Here is a 27,272-nt window from a genome sequence, read left to right on the forward strand (position 1 = left end):
ACTTCCAGTATGCCCACATTAAAAAATATTTTAGGAAGGGGGTCTCTAGGTAAATGCATTGATTATTCTGGAAAAGTTCCATTTTTTTATCAACTCATATAATAGCTCATGTTCTTTCATTGTCTATTCAAAAGCAAAGGGGGAAAGATTTCACTTTCTTGATTCTTTCAAATTGATGTAATTTTACATGTTAAATCTGTTCAAAACACTGTTATGAGAATTGGTATTTTGAAGCACATACTAAAAGCTCCAGAGGGCACTTGCAAAGGCAAATATTCTTTTAACTAGCAAGCCTCCCTCCTTTTTTTTTACACAGAAATGCCTGCTATAGATGAATTCTTGTTATCTGTATTATGCTTTCAGATAAACTGCACAGTAATTGCTAGCTTATCTATAAAGCAGAAATACAAGAAATGTTCCACTCTATACAAATACTGTATCATTGCTAAGTTAAATGAGAAAAACTAGAAAACTATTTCCTTATAAGATGGAAAAGTGACTTTCCTGTAAGAAGACGGGAAAAGTCAGGTTCCTTAAGACTCCTTAGAATGCAACATCCCAACAAACCATGTTTCCACCATAATACTAGAAAATTATTATACAGGTGAAGAAACCCTGGGTTCACTATACCCATTGCATGTGTATAAACCTGAAAATTGCTAAAGAAAAGAATGACAAATCAAAGAGAAGTGAAATAATCTGTAAGTCTTTACACAAATAAGTTGAAATCCATGTCAAGACAGGGCAAACTAGTTGTGAAAGTTTAGCTTCCCTCCCATAACCCAATACCAATTTAGATACTTCTGTATATCAAATGTTTAAGATTTTAAAGTCAGAAAGAATGAAAACCATACAAGTTCATAACCAACTCTATTATGTTTCCTCAGCACTAGGGATCTTAACTGTTAAAAGGTAAATACACTGTAGAGTTAATGTAACACTGACCAAACAAACCTGACATAACCAAATAATACTCTTGAACCCAACCACAGGTTTATCAAGGCTTTTGAATTATTTGGCTTTAAAGTGTAGTTTCTTTAAATGTCTTCTTCTACCTCTGCTTTGTCATGGCTCCAGTCATCTCACATGATTTAAAAATATCTATTCAACAGCATAAAGGAAAGGTCTGGAAACTCTTAACTGAATTAATAATTTAAGATTTATTTTCCTGCCTTCCTGAAGTTCAGAGAGAGATGAAAATAAAGGTCTACATTTATCTTTTACAAGTGAAATGAAAAAAACCCAAAACACTATTGCATTAAGCAAAGAGCAGTTTGCATCCATTGTGTAAAGGAGAAATGCCAACATATGGCAAGCAGCAGGAATCAGGATGTGCATGTGCTGTGCAAACAACTGCACCCATGGAAAAAGGTACCACCCGTTGGCCCCTCCCCAGCATTCCCTGGCACCATCCTCTGGTGGCTAGCACACCTCAGCAGGGTGGCTCAGGTGTGCACAGCCAACTGGAATGCTTCTGGCTGTGCTCCAAGCTGCAGGGAAGAAACCAGAGAGGGATGCTGCCTTGCCTCCTGCAGCCCAAGGGCTGGGCAGTGCATCCTTGCCCCAGGGGCAAGCAGAGTGCTGTGCTGAATTTTACTTCAGACAAACTTTTGAAAGCACCTAGGCAAAACTTGCAAAAGTGCACAGTGCTAGTCTGAGCCATGTGTAGTATTTCCACAACAGAATAAAATCACTTGTGTTGGGAACAGGCTTAAATACTCTTGCTAGTTGTGACTTCAACGTGAGACAACTACAATTTAGGTTAGCAGCTTAATCAAATTAGTGGCACCATGTTAAACTCTCTGCTTAAATTCTAACCTTCCATATTTACATGGAGCTTGACAAAATGCAAAATAATTGAGTTTATCACTAATCTCTTTAACTGGTATGGTTTATGTCACATTTGGGGAAGGCTGGTGTCATTCCTCAGTGTCATCCTTCTCCGCTGACAAGGAGGATTTTATGCTACACGACTACTCTTGGGCTTTTTTTTTCTTTAAAACTATATACTGCTCCAAAAGATTTAGCACAGCTGGTAAAAAAAAAAAAAAAAAAAAAAAAAGTGGTTTTATTTCTTATTTCATTTATTCACTAAAAGGATGATCTTCCTTCCTGTCAGTACACTTGCTGCTTTCATGTAATCATTTATTTTAAGCATTTGCTGATAAACTCTGCCTGTAACTTTGAAAACGCTGAGGTATTACAATTTTGCAAGCAGGGAACTCTTAATTAAATTAGTGAGAAGAAATAAGGCAAAAATCATAGCCAGAGAAACCATTCAGTTAATTTTTGAAACCACAAGTCAGTTACCTTTAAATGTAATCCACACATTTAGCAAAAATTATACTACCCCTCATCCACAGATGCTGTCTTGATCTGCAGTGACTTTTTTTAAATTTATATTTTAATTAATTTTTGCTCCCCTACTGTCATGTTCAAGTTTTAAAAATTGTCTAGTTCCTAATTTTTATTGGTCTGGCTTTAAATTCTCTCAAACAGCTTCACCCAACAGCCTAGATTCATTAAAGATTTATGTAACTCTATATATATTCTTTATACTTTTGTTTGCAGCCAAGTCATTCCACAAAATCAAATCACAGTAAAATAATAAAGGGCTTTCCACTCTTCCATTAAAGCCTTTTATCCAATCACAATCAGTGCTTTTCTGGTGCTCTTCCAGCCTTTTTATCTTTCTTTTTAAATTTCATACACTAGAACTGAATGTTCAGTACTTAAATTCTGCATACAGAAATAAAACTGCTTCAATACTTCAGTATTTCCTTTCAGTGGAACACTTAAGGATTCTCTTCTACCTCTTTATGTTATACAGGCTCAGGTTGTTTCACTTTTCCACAGCTTTTGGCACCTCTCTTAATTTGCTCTTAATTTGGTTTTCTATACTGTCCTTCTCACCCACCAATATAAAATAAGGAAAGCTGACTACACATATAAATTACATTTGATTCCATTAAAATACATTTTGTTTAAAGGAATTCAGCTTAGCAAATGAACCTAGACAAAACTGTTTAAAACCTTTACAGAGGACAACTTAAGTAATATTTGTAATTTCTTACTTTATCCTAAAGAATTTTATACACATTGTATACACACAAAATACTGACTTCAGATTCTCATCATAAAAAAATCTTGACTAAGGTAGACTTCATGCAATCACCATAAAACCTCACCAGGCAACAGAGCTGGGAATCACTCTTCTGTGAAAAGCAAATTATTTAATTAGTTTCATGGGGTTTCTAATTTTTAATCTGGTGAGATGTTTCAATTTTGTATGATTAACAGATTTAAAAACATGTGTTTAATTAACAGTCAACAGCATGGTAAGGAGACACAACCTGGGACTGATGACAGAAGATTTATTTTAGCTGGTCTAGGGACAAGTTTTGCAGCACAAGTGAACTGCACAACTATTACATTTGCCTTGCTCCCATTATTCTGGTTAGATTTGACTCCAAACTAGCTGTGTCTGCAGGAAAAGCTCTCTTCAGCCCATCTCAGTTCCAGGCAGTCTGACCCTCTGGCCAAGCACTACCCTCCCTGTTTGGATGATGGATGGAAATGGGGCTGGAGGAGCAGCACTTGGCACACAGATGGACAGAGGAGCCACCAGCCTTTCCTGCCACAGCATCACTGCCACTACAGCTCTCCTCTCATTTTCAGCCAGCTACCCCTCATCACTTGTGCCCCTTTTGCTACCAAGCTTTTGCGCTTTCTTATATAAACCCCTCCTGAATACATTACTTTTTTGGATGTCTAAAAACAAAGAGACAAGTTATATTTAAGTTGTAAACTTGCCTGGTGCATACAGACATATAAATAAATAATAGGTATAAAGAAAAGTTTCCATTTCCTCAGCCTTTTATCTACTGATGTTGTAGTTGAAGATGATTCCATAACCCACAAAACAGTTTTAGCCCTGCTTTTGTGTTCTCTTGGACTGCTTCCTAAGAAAACTTTTTCCTGAAGTTTCAAAATTGGGGGTCAAATGCTCACATATGCACTTTTTGCACATGAACACTTCAGCAAGCAGCAGCTGCCAGCAGAAGCTTTCTGCGAGTTGGCCTTCTGCTAGCCACAGCACCTCATCTGCCCAGTGAATTTTCAGGTTTAAAAAAAAAAAAAAAAAAGTTGGTTTTGTTTGTTGTGGTTGTGGGTTTTTTGTTTTGGGTTTGTTTCTTTTTTTTTTTTTCCCCCAGAAATTTCCAAATTTAAAGAAAACCGTTCGTTACAAGACCACAAAGTCTGGATCACCAATGGAATTGTGCCTTTTTGTTTAATCTGCAATACATGCAGACTATATTATTCCAGGTGTTAGTATCATTACTTCAGAAAACAAACCAAATGCATCTTTTCTTGAAAGGATATTGCCCAAGTATTACTTGAAAGAAACACTGACAGGAAACACACTTCACAGTATTAATGAAGGAAGATTTTTTGTTGTTCCTATTTCCTTTTGTAACTCCACAGACCTTAGGGATATACTAAGAGGTCCTGTTTCCAGTAACTACTAGGTAACAGTTTTGACACGAGTCAATAAAACAAATCAGGTAGCAACCCTGTTTGCAGAAGTTTATTTATTCCTGAAGTAATCTCTTTGAGAAGTCAACAATATCTGGGAGTGCTTTTTTCAGTAACCATACATATAATATATCAGACTATTTCAGAAAAAAACAAGACCGTTTTGAGAGATACTATGAAAAAAAAGGACTCACCAAAGGTTCAGCCATTACAAGTTCAATTTTCTTTTCAGCTTGAACAGCAAATTCAGCAAAGAGGCTTTTGATGACATACTCGCCCGGTTTCACATCTGGGTCAATAGTAATGTTAGACATGATGATGCCTCTCTTCTCCCAGGTGGAAACAACACTTGGAGAAACTCTACGTTTATTTACTCTGCTGGGTGGTGCGGAGGCTAAAGGTAAAAAACAAGAAAAACACAGAGCTATAAAGCAGAGCTTCTAAACATGGTGCCAGTCACTTTATATTTTCCCATTCATCACACACATATTTTCACACAGTAGATTCTCTAAAACAGAAGGAAACAACTAACTGTAACATACAAGAATTTGTTCTAGTTAGGTCAGTATTTTTACTCTTAAGTTGCACAAGAGTTTACAATGTAGGTCACTTCTGTTGCCAATAAAATGCTCTACAATGACCATGATTAACATAAAGTACCTTCTGTTCAAGTATGACTTAAAACCAGAAGGTTGAATGGAAAGGTTTATCTCCTTATATTAAGAGAAGCATTGCTTGATTCCATTTTATAGATCATCCATTAAGCTCAAGTTTCTATTTTGTGTCCAAATACCTCCAAGAGAATTTTTTCCTTGGCACTTTTTGTCAGTAAACTAATATTCCTAACAAGAATGCAAACCCTTTTTAGACATGCCATGCTAACTGATCTTCTAGTCTCACATTAAAAACTTCTTCCTTGTAAGAAATAGTTATTAATCAATACAAATACCACTGTATATATCAGTCTCATTTTCTAAGAATTAATGCTTTTGCTTTTATACCAAAACTGTCATATACAAACTTCATATACAGTTATTCACCTTAATTTTTTTTTTTAATCCCTAAGCATTCCAAAACATCTGTTTATTGTGAAAGCTGCTAGCAATGTGAACTGCAGTACTGAAAATCATGTTTCAGAACTCACACAGAGGTTTAATACACAAAACAATCAGGGTAGATAATTACAATTCTTGTCTTGCACACTATATATCAAAATAACTGTTGAAACCTCTTAAGGATGACCCAGATGTACCGAAGGAGGTCTGATATTTCCCTAGTGTATTCCATGATTGCAGATGTTATTTTTCAATTGCTATTAGGAATTGATATTAACAATTCTTATCTATTTATATTAAGATTTTATTTTCCTAAGACAGTCATGCAGGGAGCCTAGTTCCCTTCTGTTTTATTCTGCTATATTTTGTGATGTGTTTAGGTAAGCTTTTTTAAGGCTTTCTGCAGGTAAAGTGAGAGGAGACACATTTGGTTTATTTTGCTGAACCTGAAAGTTTTTTTACAATCTCAGTTTTCACATATGTAAACCCTGTAAGCTAAATATTATCCACAACTCAAATGTTTTTTTCAACTCATTTATGAAAAAACATGAGACCAAACGTTGGTACATCACATCTTCTCAGGATAAGTACTATTTTATTATATCTGGCCATTTATTACATCTTCTATCAATTCAGAAAGTTATATTTTACATAACATAACACACACTCCCGCAGCTTCCATTGAAATTTATTGTTTATCAAATGCATTAGTGAAGTGAGAAATTCTGCAGGAGTGAAAACTGAATGCCCCCAACTACCTTAGCTTCTAATCCAAAAGGAAGGTTACCTTGCATAAGATTTTGAGTACTACACATGACTTGTTTTTAATCTCTGTGCTACTGTACAAACTTGCTGTTTAGCTTGAGTAATGCATATTTTTTCCTGTTGCATAAAACAGGAAATAAACATAAATTGCAGAATCCTTTCTTTGAGGCTGGAAAGACTTGCACAAGGTCACAAAACTGAGTTCCTGAGCCAGAACAACAGGTACATACTGCATATGTCATAAAACATTTCTAAACATCCTCTAACACTTCAATCCAGCACTTTGATCTCAGTAACAGAGGCCCTAAAAGACAGAGAGGAGCTTGTCCCACACAGCCAGGGACAATGGGACATCACAGACACTGCCATGATCTAGATCCCTATGGTAGAAGCTCACTACATATAAGTACACAAAAGCATAAAGAAACAGAACAAAGTGCAGGCTGCAAAAGGAAGATTACAACCCAAAACTCTTTCTCATCCCACATTTGATGATTGGCTTGTTCTTCAGTACAGAAACATAAATATTACAGGGACTTTTTTAAAAAATTCATGTCTTTACAATGCCTATGTTCTCCAGCATCCATACTCTTGCCATCCTGAAGCGTCAATGTTTCCAAAGGCAGTCCAGAAAATGAGAGAGATGAAAATGTGTCAAGAACAAGAGCACAGAGATTTGAGAAGAGGTGAAAAGAAGGAATAAAGACATCCTTCAAAGCCATAGCAGGTAACAAACAGAAATACCAAGCATGGGATAGGCAGAAGAGAAGAATGCTGCAACATGCATATTTTGAAGAACTTTCCTTTCATCTCCATCAGATAAACAAAACGGAAATTTGAGTACCTAAGGACCCACAACAGATACCATATTTCTAATACCATATTTCTAATATATGCAGTTGCTTTTATTCTAAATATGACAGTTTCTAAGAAAACTAAAGCTTTGTTCCAATCAACAGACAAGTTGGACTGTCTTATTTTACAAGACATATTAATGCTAACAGGCTGGAAAGAAATGAGAGTGTTTGAATCTCCTTTTGAATATCATTACTTGTGTGTTGTCAGAAGAATCTTAGCAAAGCAGTAGCTTCAGCTCATTCCAGACTTACCTACTGGATATGGCACAACTGTTGCATGATCTGGACTGAAGTGAACATGCCAGAGCTCTGGTCCAGTTCCTGCTCCTGAAGAGTGAGGAGCTGGCACTCAACCAGCTCTTTTCACCCTCTGGGGAAACTAAGAAAGACTACTGTACTCCTTAACCCCAAACTATATTTAGATGTAGACAATTATGCAGAGAATTCTTAATAGTGTGTTTACGTAATACATTTCTGTCCTCAGATTTTAAAAAATCACATTCAAAAAGCCCCTGTCACTTAAGAATCAGGAAACATTGAGAGCTGATCATCTTTAAAGTGCTATCTTTATGTTAGCAATTCAATCCTCAGTAAAAGGGACCACCTTAGCGTGTTAACTTTCAAAGCTATAAAACAGCTTCCCTCACTAAGGATCAAACCCCAAGGCTATCTACACTGACCTAAACAGAGGTAAGTTCCCTCCTCAGGCTCAAGCAAAACCACAGAAAATAGATCAACTGGGCAAAAATCTAATGCTGGCAAGAAAAAAAGAAGCAACTGGACTATAATCAGACTGGGTCTTGTAAGTGCTGCAGAAATTTCAGTACAAGGCAGTGGTCATGACCATGCAGCCAAGGAAATGTGGTGCCAGGATAGCCTACATCCACCAGAATTAGCAAGGACCCCACTCCCTGGCTATAGTTTCACACAGCCCCTTTGGACAGCACACACTGCCAAGGGATGCAATCCCTTCCAGCCAGCACACAGAGTCAGGGCAGGAACAGGGCTTACCTTTTTACTCTTTCAGCAGCAAAGCAGAGTCAAGGCTATCCTACTGCATTCATGTTACTAATCTCTGTGCTCACAAGCACAAACTCTCCAGGTGGCAATGAACTCACCCCCCAAAAAAAACAAGGGAAAACTGTCAAACTGAAGCAACTATAAACACTGCCATGAGAGTATTACAAATACCTTAGTTTTGCTAAAATGTAAGAGTATGTAAAAGGAAGAAAATATTATTAGGATTTACTTTCATCCATGAACTTGCTGAGGACTCTAATTCACAACACTACTAATGGTTGACATTAGCATCATGTCTTGTATATGACAATGTTCATGGCTTTATCCGCTTTGTAAAACCAGGAATTTAGTTAAATACACACAGAAAAACATGTAGGAGGGAAAATGGAGAGGGAGCTCAACTGTTTAATAAGTAAATACACAAGAGTTTGTTAAAGAAAAGTCAAAATCTATTCTCAGGTTTCTTAGCTAGGTCAAACAACATTATTATCTGGTATAATTACATTCAGTGGGATTCATTTACTCATGAATTTGCAATCAATAAAATTGTAAGAGGAATCTATATGAATTTAAATATGCTTAATGGAAAAAAAAAGTCATTGCAGGACAGGATTAATTTTTTTTTTTTTTTTGCTATTCTTTGCCATCAAAGCATAAGCCATTCTTTACTCTTAGCTACCAGAGAAAATGTAAGTCAAACATCGTTTGGAAGCTTCAAAACATGAAGCATTCTACAGAACTTCAGATGAGATCTGGAACCAGAAACCATACAACTTGCAACAGCTCAAAACTAAAAAACTACTTTCACAAATCACTTGAAAACAGTGAACATTATTCACTTGAAACAATATCCTGTTTGTTTGCTCTGATGTGAGCTACTGCTACGTGGGAAATCTGGGAGCAATGCAGTAAGGAAATCTTTGTTAAACAGTATTGTTTGGTTGCTAGGGCCACACCGAATTGTTTGGATAGTTGCAAGGAACAGTAAAACAATACAAAGGGTAATTAGACAGACAACACACTCCTAGGTCAAAAGTCAACACGCCCTGATGTATGCTAAATGAAAAACAAAGTTGTTTCATGTTAAACACAAGTCTCTAGAACTAGGAAATGCTATTTAATACTCAATTTGACAGTAAAGAATGCTACTATTTTATCATCCTGTTTCTCTCTGCATAGTCCAAATGCATCAAGTATTTGAGGATATAAAGTAGCATCCTATTTACAATGAGGCTATTCAGGGTTCAAACACACAAAACAGGTACTGAAAGGTAATGAACACACCCCAGCCAGTGACAGCTGATGAGTCTATTTTACTTCATTGCTAATACAAAATTATGATTTTTAGCTTTCAGACTTTTTTTTGGGTACTACTTTACACTTAGCCAAGTGTTGGCACTTTATATGTGCTTTTTCCCCAAGTTTTTCATGGTTTTTGCTTTAAGTGAAATTTGGCTTCAGTTGCTGCTGTGTCTCAGGAAGTTGGAATGGCTGGACTGAAGCAAAACTTCCATGAGGTATCTCCCCTCTTCCCACATACCTGAAAACACATCTGGAATTACTTTTACAGCATTTTAAAATAAAATACTCAACTATAAAATAAACATGCTCAACACAATCTTGAGGGGCCTCCACAGTTTTCATCAAGCAGATTATATTCTTGTTGCTATTTTGACAATTAATTGCTAAAGTAGTAGATAATTTTACATAGCTCACATTTAGCAATTAAGCTTTTTACTGTTATTTTTGAAGCACATGTACTTTCAGAGGTACTTTCTATTTCCTGTGACACTTGTTGCAGAATAGGGTTTGCATGTCCAACTGACAATACAAAAATTTCCAAAGACTAAAAATATTACATGTGGTGACTTAAGGGAATTTTAATTAAGCTCTTTGCCTTCTACTATGATAGCATCTAGAACATTTTATCCTGCCTCACAGAAATGATATTAATATACATGGAAACTTGTCTGTAGTGATTGTTAGAGTGTTTCATAACAAAAAAAAATCTTTAGTTATTTTAACTTTTTTTTTTTTTCCTAAAAAGGATGTCAATGCTCAAAAGAGATGCAATCTATCTAGAATCATCCCAACAAATTATGAATAGAGCCCAAATGTCAAACCTAGGTTTCCCATGTCCCTATCAGGACCCTGTTTTTCAGAGCAACTTTTCACTAAATTTATCATTACTTCACAATTCTGAAAGTCCTGTTGATCATCAGGTTTCTGTTTTCAAAGTCTGTTTGCTTCTACCAGTGGAAAAGAAAGTCTTATGACTTGAATGAAAGGAACAGTGAACAGCTTTATGAAGACAATGAAATTCAACAAACACTGCTCTAGTAACAGGTGCACATTCCAGATCTTAGCCTCCAACCTATAAGCAACTACAAAGAAAGAGCCATTCTTCACTCAAATCTCTTGGATTTGCTTTCAAGTAGCAATGGGAGGATGTGGTTTACCTGGGTTGCTGGAGCACGTGGTGGCACAGCAGACAACCAGGTCTACTTCACTGGTTTTTGTTCCAACTATGTAGCACTACTGATAGTGCATGAAGCCTATCTGAAAGCTGGATTCATCCCTCCTCACTTGTTCCAGCTGCACTGAATCCCTGCTGATGTCATGCGCACCCAGTACTGTGGCACACGTGGCTGGCTCCTTGGCTCACCAGCAACACACAAGTGCTGGATTCAGCAGTCCTGCAGAATCAGTGGACACTTCTGCATTATACTGCATTTATCCAGATTTTCTCATTTATTTCACTAACACTTATTTACCAGCAAAGTGGTACTAATCTTAAGCTGTGCTACTAGATACAATTACAGAGAAAAAAATTGCAAACTCATAAAATATACACGCATTTTGAGCACATCTGTTTTTATACAAATGCTATTCTGATTTTCTTGGTTATGTAAATTATTCTCAAGAATATGTTTAGACAGACCAAGAAATTGAGTTTCTGCTAGATGCCCTTTTTAAGGCATTCTTATGAGGCCCTTAAAAAACTCCATACCTAATATGAATATTAATCTTGATACTGGTATGAAACACTCAATGCCAAGGGACAGGCAAAGCAGCCTCCTGACACCAGAGCTAATGTAACTTTACAAGACAACCTAAATAATGCGAACAAAATTCACAGTCTTTGACAGTGAAATTAAGCATCTATCATGGGCAACTGACCGCACATTTTGTGATACATAATGTGATACCTAGATATTCCTTTGCTTTATATAATACACATGAACTGACTGGTACCACCACAAATACAAACGCAGCAGTAGAAACTGAAATCAATTTGAATACATTAGAATATACATGATCAAGAAAGCAAACCTGCACTTTTTCCTCTATTTCTCATGCCTCAGTCTGGATACATAGTTCATGGTACACAAACTTCCTATTATTTTCAATACAGACTATACAACTAATTCATCCAGCAACACCAGCTATGGAATTCTCTCTTCCTTCTCTGTGTTGGCAGTATACAGTTTCTTTGGAAGATGTTTAACAAAGATTTTGGCTTCGTACATGTGTCCAACTACACAACAGGCAAAGAAGAACAATAATTAACAGGTCACATGGACTAAGCCCAGAGTGCAAATTCTTACCTCACCTCTCTCAATTCTTTACTGGTTTTAAATGATTAATGGAAATAATCAAGTAACCAGCAATTGTAGCTGGTACTTATGTCATGCATTTATGATATGTCACACAATGACAAGATTAATGCATTACCTACCTGTGAAGTAGAAAGAGGCTTACAAGTGCCTTTGTTCAGTGGTATGGTTCAGTGTAAAGTTTGTAAAGCCAAGTCCAACCTTTCAGTGAGAGGAAGTTTTATGTGTATTGATAACTTCCCCTCCACGTCTAAATCGGAACTCACACTTTACTTCTGCAGCAGAAACACTTCCCTATTAAAAACTTCTCTAAGGAGTTTCAGATATGTTTAATTTTAGCCAAACTCTGCGACAAAGAAACATAAATGAATGCCGCATCAATAAACAGAAGATAAATTCATTTCAACAAGTAGTTAATTAACCATATGGCTGTAACACGAAGGATAGCCTGAGAGAGAATACAGAAGGTATTTCTGAGTTTATTGTGGGAACTGGTGCTATGACAGATGAGCTTTCACTTGGACTTAAAACATCCCCACAGAACAAAATCTTCACAGAAATCTTCGAAGTTTTATTGTAAAGATTATTTTTTTTACTTCCAGCAAATATGAACATTCTTTCTTTAGGAAAAGTTGGCTGAACTGGGAGAGCAGCTGTAAATTTGTCTAGTTACAGGTACTCACATGAAACTTGTTTTCTGCTCTCAAAGACTCTGCAAACACAGGGAAGAATGGTAATAGAACCATTACTTCTTGCCAATACAAACACACAGCAGAAATTCTAAGGCATAGAACCTTGCCTGGCAATATCTGGTTTTCTACGTATCTGGGCCAGATTGCAATCCCTTAGAAGTCCTGCTGCTACAGATGACCCTCAGATTCTGATCTTTGCCTTAAAACTAAGTAATTGAGTCCTTCCAGAGATTCAGCAGCCTTCCTCTCCACTGCTGTTAATACCTCTGTCACTTTCATTCTTAAAATGTCATTTTTAGATTTTCATTTGGCATAAATTTCTAGAAATGCAACCAAACAGTCTCCACAAAAGAAAAAGCAAAAGGGAAGTAATATTCCATCAAACTTGAAAGTGATGGTTTTAATTATTAAAAAAATCCAACTCAAACAAACCGCAAATATTTCAGTTTAGAAGAAAATTTCTCCAGCATCTTTTCCACACATATAACCATTGTCTGGGATGTATAAAGTAAATTCCCTGTGTGTCAAACACAAAAATGGGCTTGAAAGTTCTTTTTACCTTCTAAACTCCCCATCACCTTAATCCTCTGGAGACTTTTTGCTATATTCTCTGCCACATTGCTCTTTTACCCCTTTTTTGTACTAATATTCAGATGTTCTTTGAGGAAGCATTATGAAGAGAACAAGACATCCTTCTTGTCTAACTGCTTTAATGGCTGAGCAAACTCTAACCAGCAAATACTCCAATTTCTGTATGGAACTTTGTCTCTTATAGTCCCTTCCCTACTTTGAAAAGTCAAAAATAAAACAGGTATACAATTTCTTTCCTGAAACTCTAGAACAGATAGAAAGATGAAATGGATTTGAGATAAAATCAGGGAAATTATTTTTAAATACTTATTTTTCGTAAACTCAGACACATGAGAAGAGAGAAACTGGGCTTCGAATTTCTCCAAGTAAATCCTACTGGCTTTGCCATTATGGACTGTGGCAGTCATCCCTCTTACCTTTATACACAGGTGAGAAGTAGCAACTCCACTCAACATTCTTTCTAAACCTCTATCCTCATACTGTACGAGAAGCACCTGCCTCTCACAGAACTGTGGGCTGAACAGGACAAACAACAGCCACGTCCAAAATGTACAATCACCTGAATCAGATGGATGAGTATTTTTTATTTACTGGAGTAGAACACACAAAAACTTTTATTAAGAAATGTATTGGTTGAAAAAGAGATCAGATCTGACATACAGGATAGTGTGAGGATACCCAGGGCAGTAGTCAGAAATAGACTGCTAGTTTTTACTGGGCTCCCTCTTTCCACTGAGAATGTTGGAATTGACAGCATCAAATGCTGAAGATCATCTGATCTCTAGTGCTGTGTAATTCTAATGTAGGGACTGACAGCAGGACATACTGTCCCACCTATGGCACAAGCAACTACCATGGCAAAAAAAAAGAAATTTACAATTAAATAATAATCTTTTTAAAAATCACTAAGATGAATATAAGATAAATATACATACATTTTAAAAAATCCTCAACAACACAACAGCTAGGAATAGATGGGAAATATTGGCTGAAATTTCTACACACACATGCAAGAAGTACAACTCATTTTGTGACTCATTTTACAGAGCCTTGTATGGTAGACCATGCATGTAGATTATTATCAGACAGGAAAAAAAGAAAAATTAAAAATTAATTTTGATAGCACAAGATGCCAAAAGAGCAAACCATACACAGTGGAAAACAATGTGATAGAACACAAAAACTGGAGGGGGAAGAGGAAATCAGTTTGAACTCAATTGTCTCAAGTCCTGCCCAGTCACTCCTGATTACGGCATGCCATCAGGATATCCTGGCCATTAAAGTGTCAGATCATTAAAAATATAGTTTATGTAATTCCTTTTCTAGAACAACAGCCAGAATAGAAAACTTCTTCAAATAAAGTACTTTAATTAAAAATAATATTTTGAATTTCACAGCAATCCTTATTTAGAAAGAAGCGAGATTTAATTAATAGCATACTTCCAAACTACTAATTTATTTAACATGCTTTGTTTCACTGTCAGAAAGCTGCTCTCATGCAAGATCAGCTTCAAAGAATGTAAAGGATAAGTCTCATCTGTCCATAATCTAAACATAATCCATCATATTTGGAAGCAGGATAATGGCAGGAATGTAAAGGTTCAGGGCAGTAAGTTAAATTCCCAACAGTAGTTTTCAGGAATGCTCTTTGTGTCCTGACATTTTATACAACTGTAGCCTTGAATTCAATTTTGAGCTGCACATATAATAAAGCAAGTTAGACTTTAATACATGAATTTCTGCTCGAAAACAGTTCTGTAATCAAGTTGCAAACTTCTCAGAGAAACAATACCACCCCAAGCACAGATCTGGTAGCTTCAGTCTCCTTTCCCAATAGACCCTGTGAAGACTTAATATGCCCTTAACTGCCAAACTACTTTGCACAGCACAAGCGAAGAACATATGTATCCACCCTGGTATCTCAGCTTCCTTCAAAACATTGAACTTTAACAAATGAACCTATGTAACTAGCAACATTCACTCATTTACAAATTTTATGTTCCCTTAAAAGAATAACCACATAAGTATAAAAAAATCCCTGAACTTGTTTCTTTCCTTCCTATCCTCATTAGCATTAGGCTTCTACAGCACTGCAAGTCATACCTTCATTAACGATGCAAACACAGAAGCAATTTATTCCAGTATGATTAACTTAGGGGTAAAAAAAAAAAAGCTTACAGTATTAATTTTAAAGGGCAGTATCTGATGCTTATTTTTAATTTAACTTTATTTGTGCAACAGGAACAAAGACATCAACTTCCCACTGAATATAGAGAGCAAAGAGAGAATTGGATAACACTGTCTTGTTCTGTTAGTTCTTCTGATCCATCTGCACTCCGGAAAATGTAAACCGAGTCCCCACTAAGTCTGAGCCACTATTATTCCCTGCTTTTCATGGGGGCTTCTAAGTTCAGGATCACCACCATACCAGTCAGTTACCATGCTTTTAGATTCATGTAATGGCTGAGAGGCCATAACTCATTAGTACTATTTCTCCTTCAGTTCAATCTCCTGGAGTTTTTTATTATTTAGAAGAAGTTTCCAAGGGGGATGCAGATTCCTACAGAGCAAATTTAAGCTTGCTGAGGGCAGTTTGGTTTCTCATCATTCCCTCTCCTGGCTGACAGACTCCCATTTGAGAGCCAGATACTGATGGTCACCTTTTCAAGCAACAAGGAAGGGCATGCTGGTAAATTTGCATGTGCTCATAACCTTTCTGACTGGCACAGAAAGTGTGCCCTGCACAGCCCATGGGGTGAGGGAAGTGGGGCAGAGAACAGAACATTTACTGCTAAGAGAGAAACCCATTTGTGCCATCAAAGTGAAGGCTGCACCAGGCTGGAAACACACTGATGCCCTGAATCCTGTGTTAAGCATGAACTAACAAAGGTAATAAAATTAAATCAATGCTTGGCTAAATGATGTTAAACTAAAAAGCAGAAGGGAGGCAAAGACAACAGTGGAAAGATAAACTAGTTAGGCCTGGGGAGTGAAAGACTAGGAAGAGAAGGAAAGAGAATTTTATTCACTAGTGTTTATTCCAGATTTCCTTATACACTGATCTGTAAGTTAAAGAAATACACATTTCCACAGCAATTATGAGAGTGAACCTACTGTGAATAAAGAATTCATTTCTATAGTATGCTAACTACAGGAAGAGAAAGAAAAACACAAACTAAATCTAAAGTTTTAAGAAGTAGCATTTAAATCTAAAACTAAGGCAAGGATATAGCAGCAAAGGAATACACATAAATACAGGCTGTACAGAAACTCTTAACAGTTGTCACTGCGAACATATCACCTGTGATGATGTTTTATTTCCTTTTAATATATTAAAAGATAGGTATACACCACACACAAAAAATGCATCCTGTAACAAGGTCAAAGTGACCCAGGCATGCCTATGTTAACTAGCAAACAGAAACTTAAATATCTTATCTCATCTTTCCTAATCCACAGTTCTCTGTAAAAACAAAACTTCAAATCCTCAGTTTGCAGACTTAAGGATATAAAAAATTCTATTGGTCCACTGTATTTGAAGAAAAAACACTGTCAAAATGCTCAATGAATTTATGCTTAATCTTATGTCCAAATAAGATTGTGTCAGAAGCCAGCAGCTTTTGCAAAGAGGTCTCTTGGAGAGCACAGCCCAAGGTAGTTTGTTTAACCTTCTCTCACTTCACTGCCTGCTTATTCTTTCCTTGTGAGAAGAGGGCAATTCCAGCTCCCAGTTCAAAGAGGAAAAAACTTTTCCTCATTATCCTCATTATGCTCATTATCCTCAATTATCCTCATTAGTGTCAAATTGATACCTTTCCTGAATAAATGTAAGAAAGTAATGAATGCTGGCAAGTTTTGCTCTAAAATATTATTTCAGAAAAGGACTCTGGAACATCAATTATAAAGCAGCCAAGAACTTCAAATAATGTATCATTAAAAACAAATAAACAAACAAAAAAAAATACCAAAAACCAACACATTAACCCAGACTGGGTCCACCTTCACATCTTTGTAAATAACTGTCTAGTAAAGTGCTCAGAAATATTGTAATAGTATTTCTGATACCAAATGTTTTGAAAATTGAAGTGTTAAGTATATATACACAAGGATTTAAAAAAGCAAAGGAGAACAAATAAACAAAGATAATGCAGCAGTGGAATATGCTCAAGCATACACACATCGGGGATAAAAAAATCTCACATGCATTAAATACAAATTTCAGAAAAGAACAACTGTTCCACGCTCCGATTCTGTCAGTTTTGCCTGGTAATCCTCCATATGAACATATGAGCTGAAAAGAAAAATATACCAGACTAACTCAATCTGCCACATCTAACACAAACACGTCATAGGAAGAAAAACAGAAAAAGTGAACCCAACATTTTCAAAAGCATATTCTTACAGTAATTTTGCTGAGAAATAAAAGAACAAAAAGAAGAAAAGAACAAAAGAAAAAAACCCTTTTTCTTGTCACATCCAGGTAACTACCTAAATTTAACTATAAAAAAAAATAATTTTCTGATAATTTCCCTGAATGAAATTTTCTGCCCTGCACTCAGGGGATCAGCTCTTCTGAAAATTCAACTCCAACGAGTTTCAGTTCCCAGCAGATATTACCAAAGAGTTATTAGCACACAGGAGAGACTGAGTATTTTTCAGCTACAGCACAAATTTCCTTGTGAAGGCATAGACACATCTTATAATGCTGTTGTAAGTTCTGTTTTTAAATTAGGTATCTGTGTTTTTCCTGTTTATCAAATGTGCTCTCGTGAGCCAAGTCCTTCAGTCATCAAATTCTACAGAAAAAGAGCAGTGTCAGCTGCTTAATTTATTGATAGTCTGTGATACCTATTTTCTTGAGAAAAAAGTTTTATGAATATAAAAATTAACAAATATATAGAAAATTTAGAATTGTTCACCAGGACACTCATCCAAATTTGCTTTGCATGTGTGGGTTTTTTACAACTAAGTTTTTGAGGTTTCTCAGTATTTTTTAAGTCTTTAACAGCAAAATGTAGTGCTGAGTTCACATGAGACACTAGTTAGCAATTTTTTTTTAAGAATAAGCATGAGACACTTGTATTTCTAATCAGACTTTCTGACCAAATTTATCTATGCTTACTGCAAATAAAAGTAGACTAAATTAGGAAGAATCCCGAGTTGTGCAATTCCTTAGGGAAGCAGATGACAGCCTTCAGGGCTTTAAATCCTCAGACGAAGTGCAAGGGCATAGCAAAAACCTATAGAAATCCCAACCCAGCATGCACCTACCCAGCACTCAAACTGGACTTCTGCATGAAGGCAGTACTCAGTGCCATGCAGAGCTATTCTTAGCCACCATAAACACACCGAGGTTTCAGAGTTAGCAGCTTCTTTGTCAGTTTCAAGGGAGGAGACTAGTCACATCTGAAGTAAAAATAGGTTGTCATATGCTTGTCCATGGAACTCCAAAATACATGGCTAAATTGGTCATTTAAAAGATTCGAGCTGCGTGTATTAGCATCACAAGGGAAAAAAACCCTTTTTTCTCCTATCTCCCTCAACTTTCATTTAAAGTTTTTAGCTGATTCTAATTTACTTCAAAAAGTAGTTTGCTCTCTCCGCAGCAGAAACCTTTTTCTGGTTTCAATACATTCTTTTAAGCTCTAAAAAGCATTGCAAAGACCTGTAACTGAGAGGCTGAGGCTGCTATGAATGGGAAGTTCTGGCTGTGGAGGCACCAGGGAACGTGGGGCTTTCAGCATGGCTGCATGAACAGCACCTGGCTGGGTGGGTACGGAGATTCCCCTGCACCCACCTGCAGTTTCACAACACACCCAGATCTGGAGACAAAGAATCATGTAATGACTCACTAAAGTAGGAGGGAATGGGCACACTGAACAGTGACAACTTCAAAAACACTGCTCCAAAATCCGTTACCTACTGAAAAGGAGCCCAGGACAGGTGGAGAATGTTACACCTGACTCCCACACCATGACTATACATTACAGATGTAACAGCTTGACACAAGCATTTTAAATAACATCTGCTTTCCCTCTTACAAGATATCACATTTACGTCTACTACATAGTTTATACAATCTTGCAATGGCATTTCCTACATTGTTTTGCGATAAAAATTAAATAGTAGGTTTTGTATTTGTGTAGGAAGACATGGAAAATATCCACAGTCTATCAGATATGCCGGCCTACAAACTGATGGACAGGGATAAAAACATGTTTATATATCAATCCATATTTTAAAGAGAGCAGCCTTTTAAGGAGGTAAGACAACTGTGTCATAGCTACCTACATTCAGATCTACAGTCATTCAAATACTACCATGTTTCGAGTCTTGAAAAGGAACTAAGTATCTAACTGCATGTGCTGACACCAACTATGGCCGGCCAATAATGACAGCAGTACTTGCATGATATTTAGAAGACTACACAGTTCACAACAAATATAAAAATGAGGAATATGCAGGGAAAATTATAAGAAACTATTACGTTTCTGCTTTAAAAATTTTCCAATGCTTATCCCTCTTTAGGAAGAGAGGGTGAAATTTCCTAGTAGAGGATATCACAAAACAAATAATGGTCTGATAATCTGTAGGGCTCCTTACTACTCCACATGATAAAAATAAAAAAAATTAGGTCACTTAAGTTTCCAACCAGAATTAGTACAGACAGGTAGTCAATGCTGCCATTTCCCAAGGTGCAATATATAAATATATTACATAAATATAAATATAAATATATAAATATATTAGCATCATTATTTTTTACATGGAGCAATACTTTCTTCATTCTTGCTCAGGTATACTATTAACAGAACTGATATTATACTTTGCCCAATCATTCCCACATAACCCTGGAAATCTCAGATTCACTGATCAAGGTTTTGGAGCTCAAGCTTCCTCAGCATACTGAGGTTACACAGGCAAATTGTGTATCTATTCTAATAAAACATTACCTCAATAATGACTTTCCAGTAATAAAACACAGATGAGATGAACAACAGACCAGTTCTGGGGGGGAACAGAAGCAGAGGCGCAGTTTGGGCACGGTGGGACTGCGCAGCTCGGTCAGGGCTTCGGGCCCCAAAGCAGGGAGCGCTGCAGTCCTGACACCTGGAAGGAGACCAAGTGCAAACCACGAAATGATAACAAGCGCTGGCCTCTGCCAAGCTACACTCTTGGCCAGTGACCTGGAAATGCGAGTTTCACATCCAGAGCTCATCGCTCATCTTTTTCTTTCAGGATGTGGTATTTAAGTTTGCGTGGTCACATATTAACACCACCATAGAACACAGAGATGTTTTAATGATGTCAGGATGGCACAGCAGCACCTCATGGGTCTCTGTCACCTCTCTCAGTCCCAAATAGCTAAAACTGTCTGATATTCACAATCGCCTTCTGGCAGTCAGTCCTAATAACCTCAGTCTTAAAAATGCAAACAGTTCTCAAGGATTAACATCATTTTTCTCAGCACCATTAGGTAGATGGTCTCAGCAGAAGTAAGCACGCAGGAAAGAGAAACAAAAACTAGAAATGTGCAAGAATACATGTTAAAAACAGTATCTAAATTAAAGTTAACCAAGGACACAGTACTTCCTCACTTTAGGTTTTCAGAATAAGAAGTGCAGTGCATACTATTTTTTTTTTTACTTGAATCTACAGCAAGACATCAGTTTGGCACACCAAGATTGACTTTTAGTGATGCTGAACTTCAGTTGCAATATGCTTCAAAAAGGTTTTGTGCTCAGTGGTAGCATTCATATCCTTTACTACATTTTAGGTAGCGAAATCCTACAGGTTTACTTCAAATAATATAGAACCAATGCCGAGGACCTCCCAGGCTCTGTCCTGCCACCCTCTCCCCTGTTTGATTAAACACATTATGTTCTTGTTTTTCCTTGTCTTCTCCAAGATGAGCACTCCAGTTTTCCAGTTACAGCAATGTCTTTAGGGATAATGTGGCCATAAAAGACAGGCATGAAGTATAAATTAAAAATAAATACATAAGTAAAAATGATTAAAATAAACCTTTGAACAATACTACGCTGATAGATACTAGGAAAACTTCTAACAGTGAAATCACTTTCCTTTTGGCCATCTTTTGCCATTTGTGAAACTTGGGAGTTTGCTCACAGTTTTCTTAAGGTAGTTCTTTCAGAATTAGTGATACGCTTTTAATTTTTCCTGCGGAAGAAATATTCTAACTTGAAGTACTCTTTCAGGGGTTTTTAAATAATTATTTAAGAAGAAAAAAAGTAAGACAAAAAGACTGCAAGATCTTTGCCATCCATGCACTTCTGCTAGGTTATTTCTATGTTTTGGGCCCCTCTTTCCTTTTTTCCTACCCAGTTACTTTCTGAAGAGAGAGAGATTAAAAGATGAAAATACCCTTAACAAACAGAACAATGTATGATTCCACCTTAATATCCCCAGCTTAGTCTATCATGGGTTTCTGGACACAGAGTTCAAACAGCTACCAAAAAAACCTTTGAACTTCTCAGCCAAACCTCAGTACACCTTGCTTAGCTTCTTTCTTTCTTCACTTTGCTGTCATAAAAATGAAGTGCCAGTTGCCAGCCTCTCTTTTTTCAGGACAAGACCTCATTTGTAGCTGAAAGAACAGTAAAAATCTGGTGGTATTTGGCCCAGCCGCTATGTCCTGCTGACAGCCAGCACAAAGCAAGATGTTGGAGAGAAAGGGGAGGCAGGTTTCCACTGAGATGTCAGACACACAATTTTCTAAGCCCAACATGGGCTGCACTAAGAGCTGCTGAGCTGTTACTGACCACTGACCCTGGCACCCTCACAAACATCACTGTTCCTATCCTGAAGATCTTCACTTCTAGTTCAGCAGCATGAACAAAGGAAGTGAACAGGGATGATGAATAAAAGCAAAAAAATGAACAATGCCCAGAGCTACTTACACTCAGTTCTAGTTCAGCAGCATGAACAAAGGAAGTGAACAGGGATGATGAACAAAAGAAGCAAAAGGAAGAAAATGAACGATGCCCAGAGCTACTTACACCGCTTTGATAGCACTACGAATGGAACAATTCTTTCAAATATCCAATAATTAGTTAGCACTGATTAGCAAGGGTTTAATGCATTCATACATCTTTCTAGACCACTGTTCTTGTCTGTACCAGTTGTCTGCAAAGAAAACTTCAAAAAATATAGTTGAAAATATCCCCAAATCACATGCCAGCTGTGCTTGATGGGCAGAAGCACAGGAGTTATTTATACCTCACATGCTCTCCTAAGATCTCTTTATAAAATTAATTGCTTCTAGAACTTAAATGAATTCTTGAGAAAGAAACCTATAAATATTAATGTTCTAAATAAAAACATTTATTTTTGAAGATTGAAATGGTCTGTTTTTTAAACTCTTAGCAGCCTGTTTCTGAGGCTACATATGTCTGATAAAAAGTACTCCTTTGGATTTTCAATTTATTGATTCTTAGAAGAAGAATGAGAAAAGGCAAAGAACGAGGAAAATGTTTCAGATGCCTGTTGTTTTCTACTACTACTTTGAAAGCATTTCAAATATATTTACATATATATTCATTAGTAGAAGTTGTTCTGAACTAAGTACAATCTACACATCATGCTTTTCTTGTTTTTTCATACCTACTTAGGGCAACAAGTTTAAATTCTTATGAAAATTAATTAAAGACTCATAAACCATGTAACTCTGTCACTGTATTGAAACACTTTCCACATCTAGCTTTTTGACCATCACTGTATTTTAAATATTTCTAGATCGGTCTATAAGAGACTCCTGGATTTGTCTAATAAGAGTTATCAAAGCAAACTCAATGATAAAATGTTTATTTCTTTCTGTACCTTAATTTTCCAATAACTAATATTCTAATATTAAAAGCAGTTAAAGCAATTCTATGCCTTAACATTTTAATTTCTTCTGTTATTGCTGCTTGGTAGCCTATTTTACACATCATGTTTCATTAACTCCCCTGAAATCTCACAAAATGTAGTTTCTACCAGACTACTAACATAAACCTTTGCTTGTGACATTCACACAGGCAACTGGGAATGTTAAGAGTTCAAAAATTTAATTCTTATTTACAGTAGCATGGCCCAGTTTCCTTTAGGTTCTGAGTGCCCTTTCTGATTTAAAACGGCCTTTTCCTCTTTAAATAGACCCTTTATTTTGCACTGTACCTAACAGAATTTAACAGCTCCCTTTGACTGGCATCATTACTCCTTGTATAGGAATGAGGAAGAACATTTACTTCTGTAGAGTGGAAAACTTCTAACTACATGTACACAGGATATAATATAGCAAAAAAAAGTTGGCAGCCACCTTTCCAAATAAATAAATGTCGTTGTGTCAGTTATCTCTTAAATGCTATTAAACCCCTAATGTCTAAACCTTTCCCCTTCAAATACAAAAGCACCAGGCCTAAAGTGTAAAAAAAAAAAAAAAACACCAGTCAGCAAAATGGGGTATTTGATATGGCTTGTTGCAATTGGTTTATCTGGAGCTTTCCTGAAGTCCATGCAGAGCAGGCAGTTTATTCCAGCAACAGTAGCTGACAGAGTGATTTGCATTTGGTGCACTTTCTCCTTTCAACAGCATTCTCTTCTGCAATTTGAATCATTACAGAATCTAGTTATGGGTTTAGCAGCAAGTCTATCACTTTCATAGAAAGAATTTCACAAAGGGAAGCTCATTCTAGCATATCTTTGTCTGATGAAGATAAATAATGTATATCCCAACATATAATGTACTTCCTACAACACAAGCATTTTATTAAAAAATTAATACAAAGAACTTCACACAAAACAATCCTCAAAAAAAATTGTTTTAAATTACAGTTCCATATTTTCCATCTTTATGTGCAGAGAAGTCCAAAGTAAGGCACAAAACATCATATAACCTTAGCTAACCACAACTGGTAAAAAACTGGATACATGCACTTCCCTAATGAGCATCCACACTCTAATGCCCAATTTACATGGGTGTTACAATACAGACTGCTGACATCAAATAGGTAAGGCAGGCAAAAAGTATACAAGTAGGTATGAATGCTTAGCAGTAATGGAAGATAGTCCAACCCCAAAATACCCAACCCACCCCATCTTCAGTCACACAGAAGAAAAATGAGCAAATATAAAAAGGCTTCTATGCAAAAGACAGGAGAGCAAGAGTCAAAGATCCAGCTGAGCCGAGATACCCATCCATGCCCACCAAGAGAGGCAGGCAGCCTCTCACTGCCAGGCAGCTGATCCTGAGCATTCTGTTACAGGAGCCTCCTTCCCTTGAGATCATTCACTCATGTATGCTGGGTGTTCTTCAGCTTCAGGGTGGTACTTGGCTTTGACTGGTTTGGATGTTATATTTACAGTCTTGTTATCCTCTTCAAGCCCACATCCAATGACAGACCTTGTTGCTCCAAACGTACCCAGAAACAAAAAGAAGGGAGGGCAAAAAAAAATCCCCACCCAATCTTCTCTTTACACAGCAAATTTTACAACACAGAGTGTTACTAGCACCTCTGTTAATGAATATGCCAACACAGCACATATCTGCAAATGCAATGACTCATTATGTGCCTCAAGATGTACTGCACAAGAGACCATCACCAAAGGCCACAGAAGTTCATAGAGCCAAATATGGAGGTCACACTATGCAATACTTTAATATATTGATACATTCACACTGTATTTGGTGATTAACTACTGACAGAAACTTGCTTTTCCCATGACAAATTAAAGACTGTGGAAAGGTCATCACATGTCCCTTCTACAGGAAAAAAAATTGCTGCTCGAGTAGTACAGGGACCTGTAATTACATTTACTAACACAAATTACATGTGGATGCTTTTTTCAAAAAAGCAGAATTTGGTTTCAATTTTTTGAATTTGATTCAAAAAATCAGTACATTTGGATTCATATTTCATTTTAAAAATTCACTTTTCAATATGTCAAAACAGTTCTGGAAGATATAATCATAAAGAAAAATTGTTACCTTCTCTAGAAAGTGCCTATCATGTTTCACCATACAAGGCAACACTACTAACTGATATGATCCTTGGAAGTCAAGGTTACAGTAAAGAAAAAGTTTCTTACAAAAAAGACTGAGCATATTATTGTTTGGGATGCTTAACACTAGAGAAATGAAGTTAACACCCTACTTAATATTGTCCTTATTTAATAACTATTATTGTTTTAGAGGGCACCAAAAATAGTATCTCATGAAAATAGAATTTCTCTACATTGTGAAGTAGTACTGATTCTTCCAATGGAATATAAAAGCTGTTTGAAAATTCTCTAGAGCACCAGTGTGACACTAGTAACTCTGAGCCCAAAGGACAGTCTGAAAGAGAAGCAATCATGTAACATCTCAGATCAATTTTTTCCTCAAGTTTCATTTTTCTTTGCTCTTTAACAGTTAATGAGAAAACAAGTTGAAATTTATCATACAATAATGACTTCCAGTATGTTAAAAAGTGGTGCTTTTATTACTTTTAAAAAGTATAATCCACTAGCAAATAGCCACAGAAGCAGCAAACCTGTGGTTTTATTAAAAAGCCACACACACCTCCAGGTATGCTCTACCTCACCCATCTTCTCCTAAAGAATAAGACCATCAAGAAAACATTTGTTTTCCCAGAATTCTTCCTATGGTCCTCTTTCATATACATTCCTATCACGGCACTTTAACATGACCCTTCTTATTTAAATTACAGCTTCACTGCTGTCCTCAAACAAGAAGTCACAGGATAAAAATGAATCCACTACATCTACTTTGTTAAATACTGCATTAGCAGAGCAGAACCTCTCTTGAGAGCCAAGAGTTCATTTTTGGTTGGTAAAGGAAGAAGTAATCTTCAGTCAAACTAATCCTATGGGATGATAAATGAATCTTAAAAAGTAAACTCCAAGTGGTTTTTTTTTCATTCACAGAAAGAATGATTCCAAAGTATCTGCCAGGCAGCTCCCCAGTTTTCACATGTTCATCAGCACCTGGCGGCCACAGCTCCAATAATTCACCTGCTTTTAAAGCTGCTCCATTTCTTTCTGATTTTATAACAGTTTCCAAACCAACTGCTGTACAGGCAGATACACCTCGCTTTCCTGGCAGGACTTTGTTCCCAGGCTCACAAGTCTCAGTAACTTTGAAAATCACTGTCACAAACCTTTACCAAAAAGAGGCCAAGGGCAACGACCCCAATGTAGCTTTGGCAGGGGCACTGCCAAAGTGCAGCCCTGTTCTCTTAACGAGCACAAGTCCTAGAGACACATGCATGACTTCTGAATCGAGCTGAGCAAGGCGGTATGGAAAATCTCATGAAGCACCTCCAAAACTGATTCATCCAGAAGAAGATAGGGATGAATTCAAGGACAGAGAAGCACCCACACGAAGGTGTACCCTTCTGTTTAGTCCCTTCTGTTTACCAGAGAGATACAGCACAACTGCAGCACAGCAACTGAAAGCTGTGTGATAGCTTTTAGAAAGACAATATATCCTATTAAAAAAAAAAATCCAGAAATAATTCTTTATTTCCAAACAGGATATGACTACTAATACAGTAAGTATTGGAAACACAAAAAAGCTTTTGAACAAAGCAATAATGGATTGTACTTGTGCTTACTGGAAAGTCATTGTTCCTGTCCAGACTGTAATCCCTAGAAATGCATGCCTAGTTTTCATAAAAACTTGTGTCATATCTTACAGAAAGGTATTTATTACTTAATGCTTTTCACAGTAAGCAGCACCACATTTGGTTTTTGAACCCACATATTGCATTACTAAAAGCAATTCTCATGGCATCCACACCTCCTTAACCTTAAATGAAGGTTTTTGTGGACAAAATATAAGAGCTTTCTTAAACCCAGCAACATTAAATAACAATCAAAATTAGTATTTTTCCTACAATTTAGGAACTCAGAACCACTAGACAGACCACATACTGAAACTGCAATGGGCTAAACAACAGAATCCAAGAGCACTGAGATACATCATCACAACAGAATCCAAGAGCACTTGAGATACATCATCACAACTAGGATTCCTTAAATACTAAGGAGCCAAGCAACCTTGAGGACAAGCAAATATAAAGCCCCCATTACATTCACAACTTCAGTAAGCAAACAGTTCTTAAGCAGGAACATCCTCAC

General features: G+C 36.7%; 1 protein-coding gene across 10 annotated transcripts in view; it reads right to left on the reverse strand.

Annotated features, from left to right (window-relative positions):
• FRYL (FRY like transcription coactivator) overlaps positions 1 to 27,272 on the reverse strand; it is a 158,960-nt gene that overhangs the window by 90,189 nt on the left and 41,499 nt on the right. For all 10 annotated transcript variants that reach the window (XM_041490308.1, XM_041490395.1, XM_041490477.1 and 7 more), the window contains one exon: positions 4,731 to 4,930. In XM_041490308.1, coding sequence (XP_041346242.1) covers positions 4,731 to 4,850 — 120 coding nt within the window. In that variant the 5' untranslated portion in view covers positions 4,851 to 4,930. The remainder of the gene's footprint in view (positions 1 to 4,730; positions 4,931 to 27,272) is intronic.

Source organism: Pyrgilauda ruficollis, unplaced genomic scaffold (genome assembly GCF_017590135.1).
Source record: "Pyrgilauda ruficollis isolate IOZ18807 unplaced genomic scaffold, ASM1759013v1 scaffold1, whole genome shotgun sequence".
Lineage (NCBI taxonomy): Eukaryota > Metazoa > Chordata > Aves > Passeriformes > Passeridae > Pyrgilauda > Pyrgilauda ruficollis.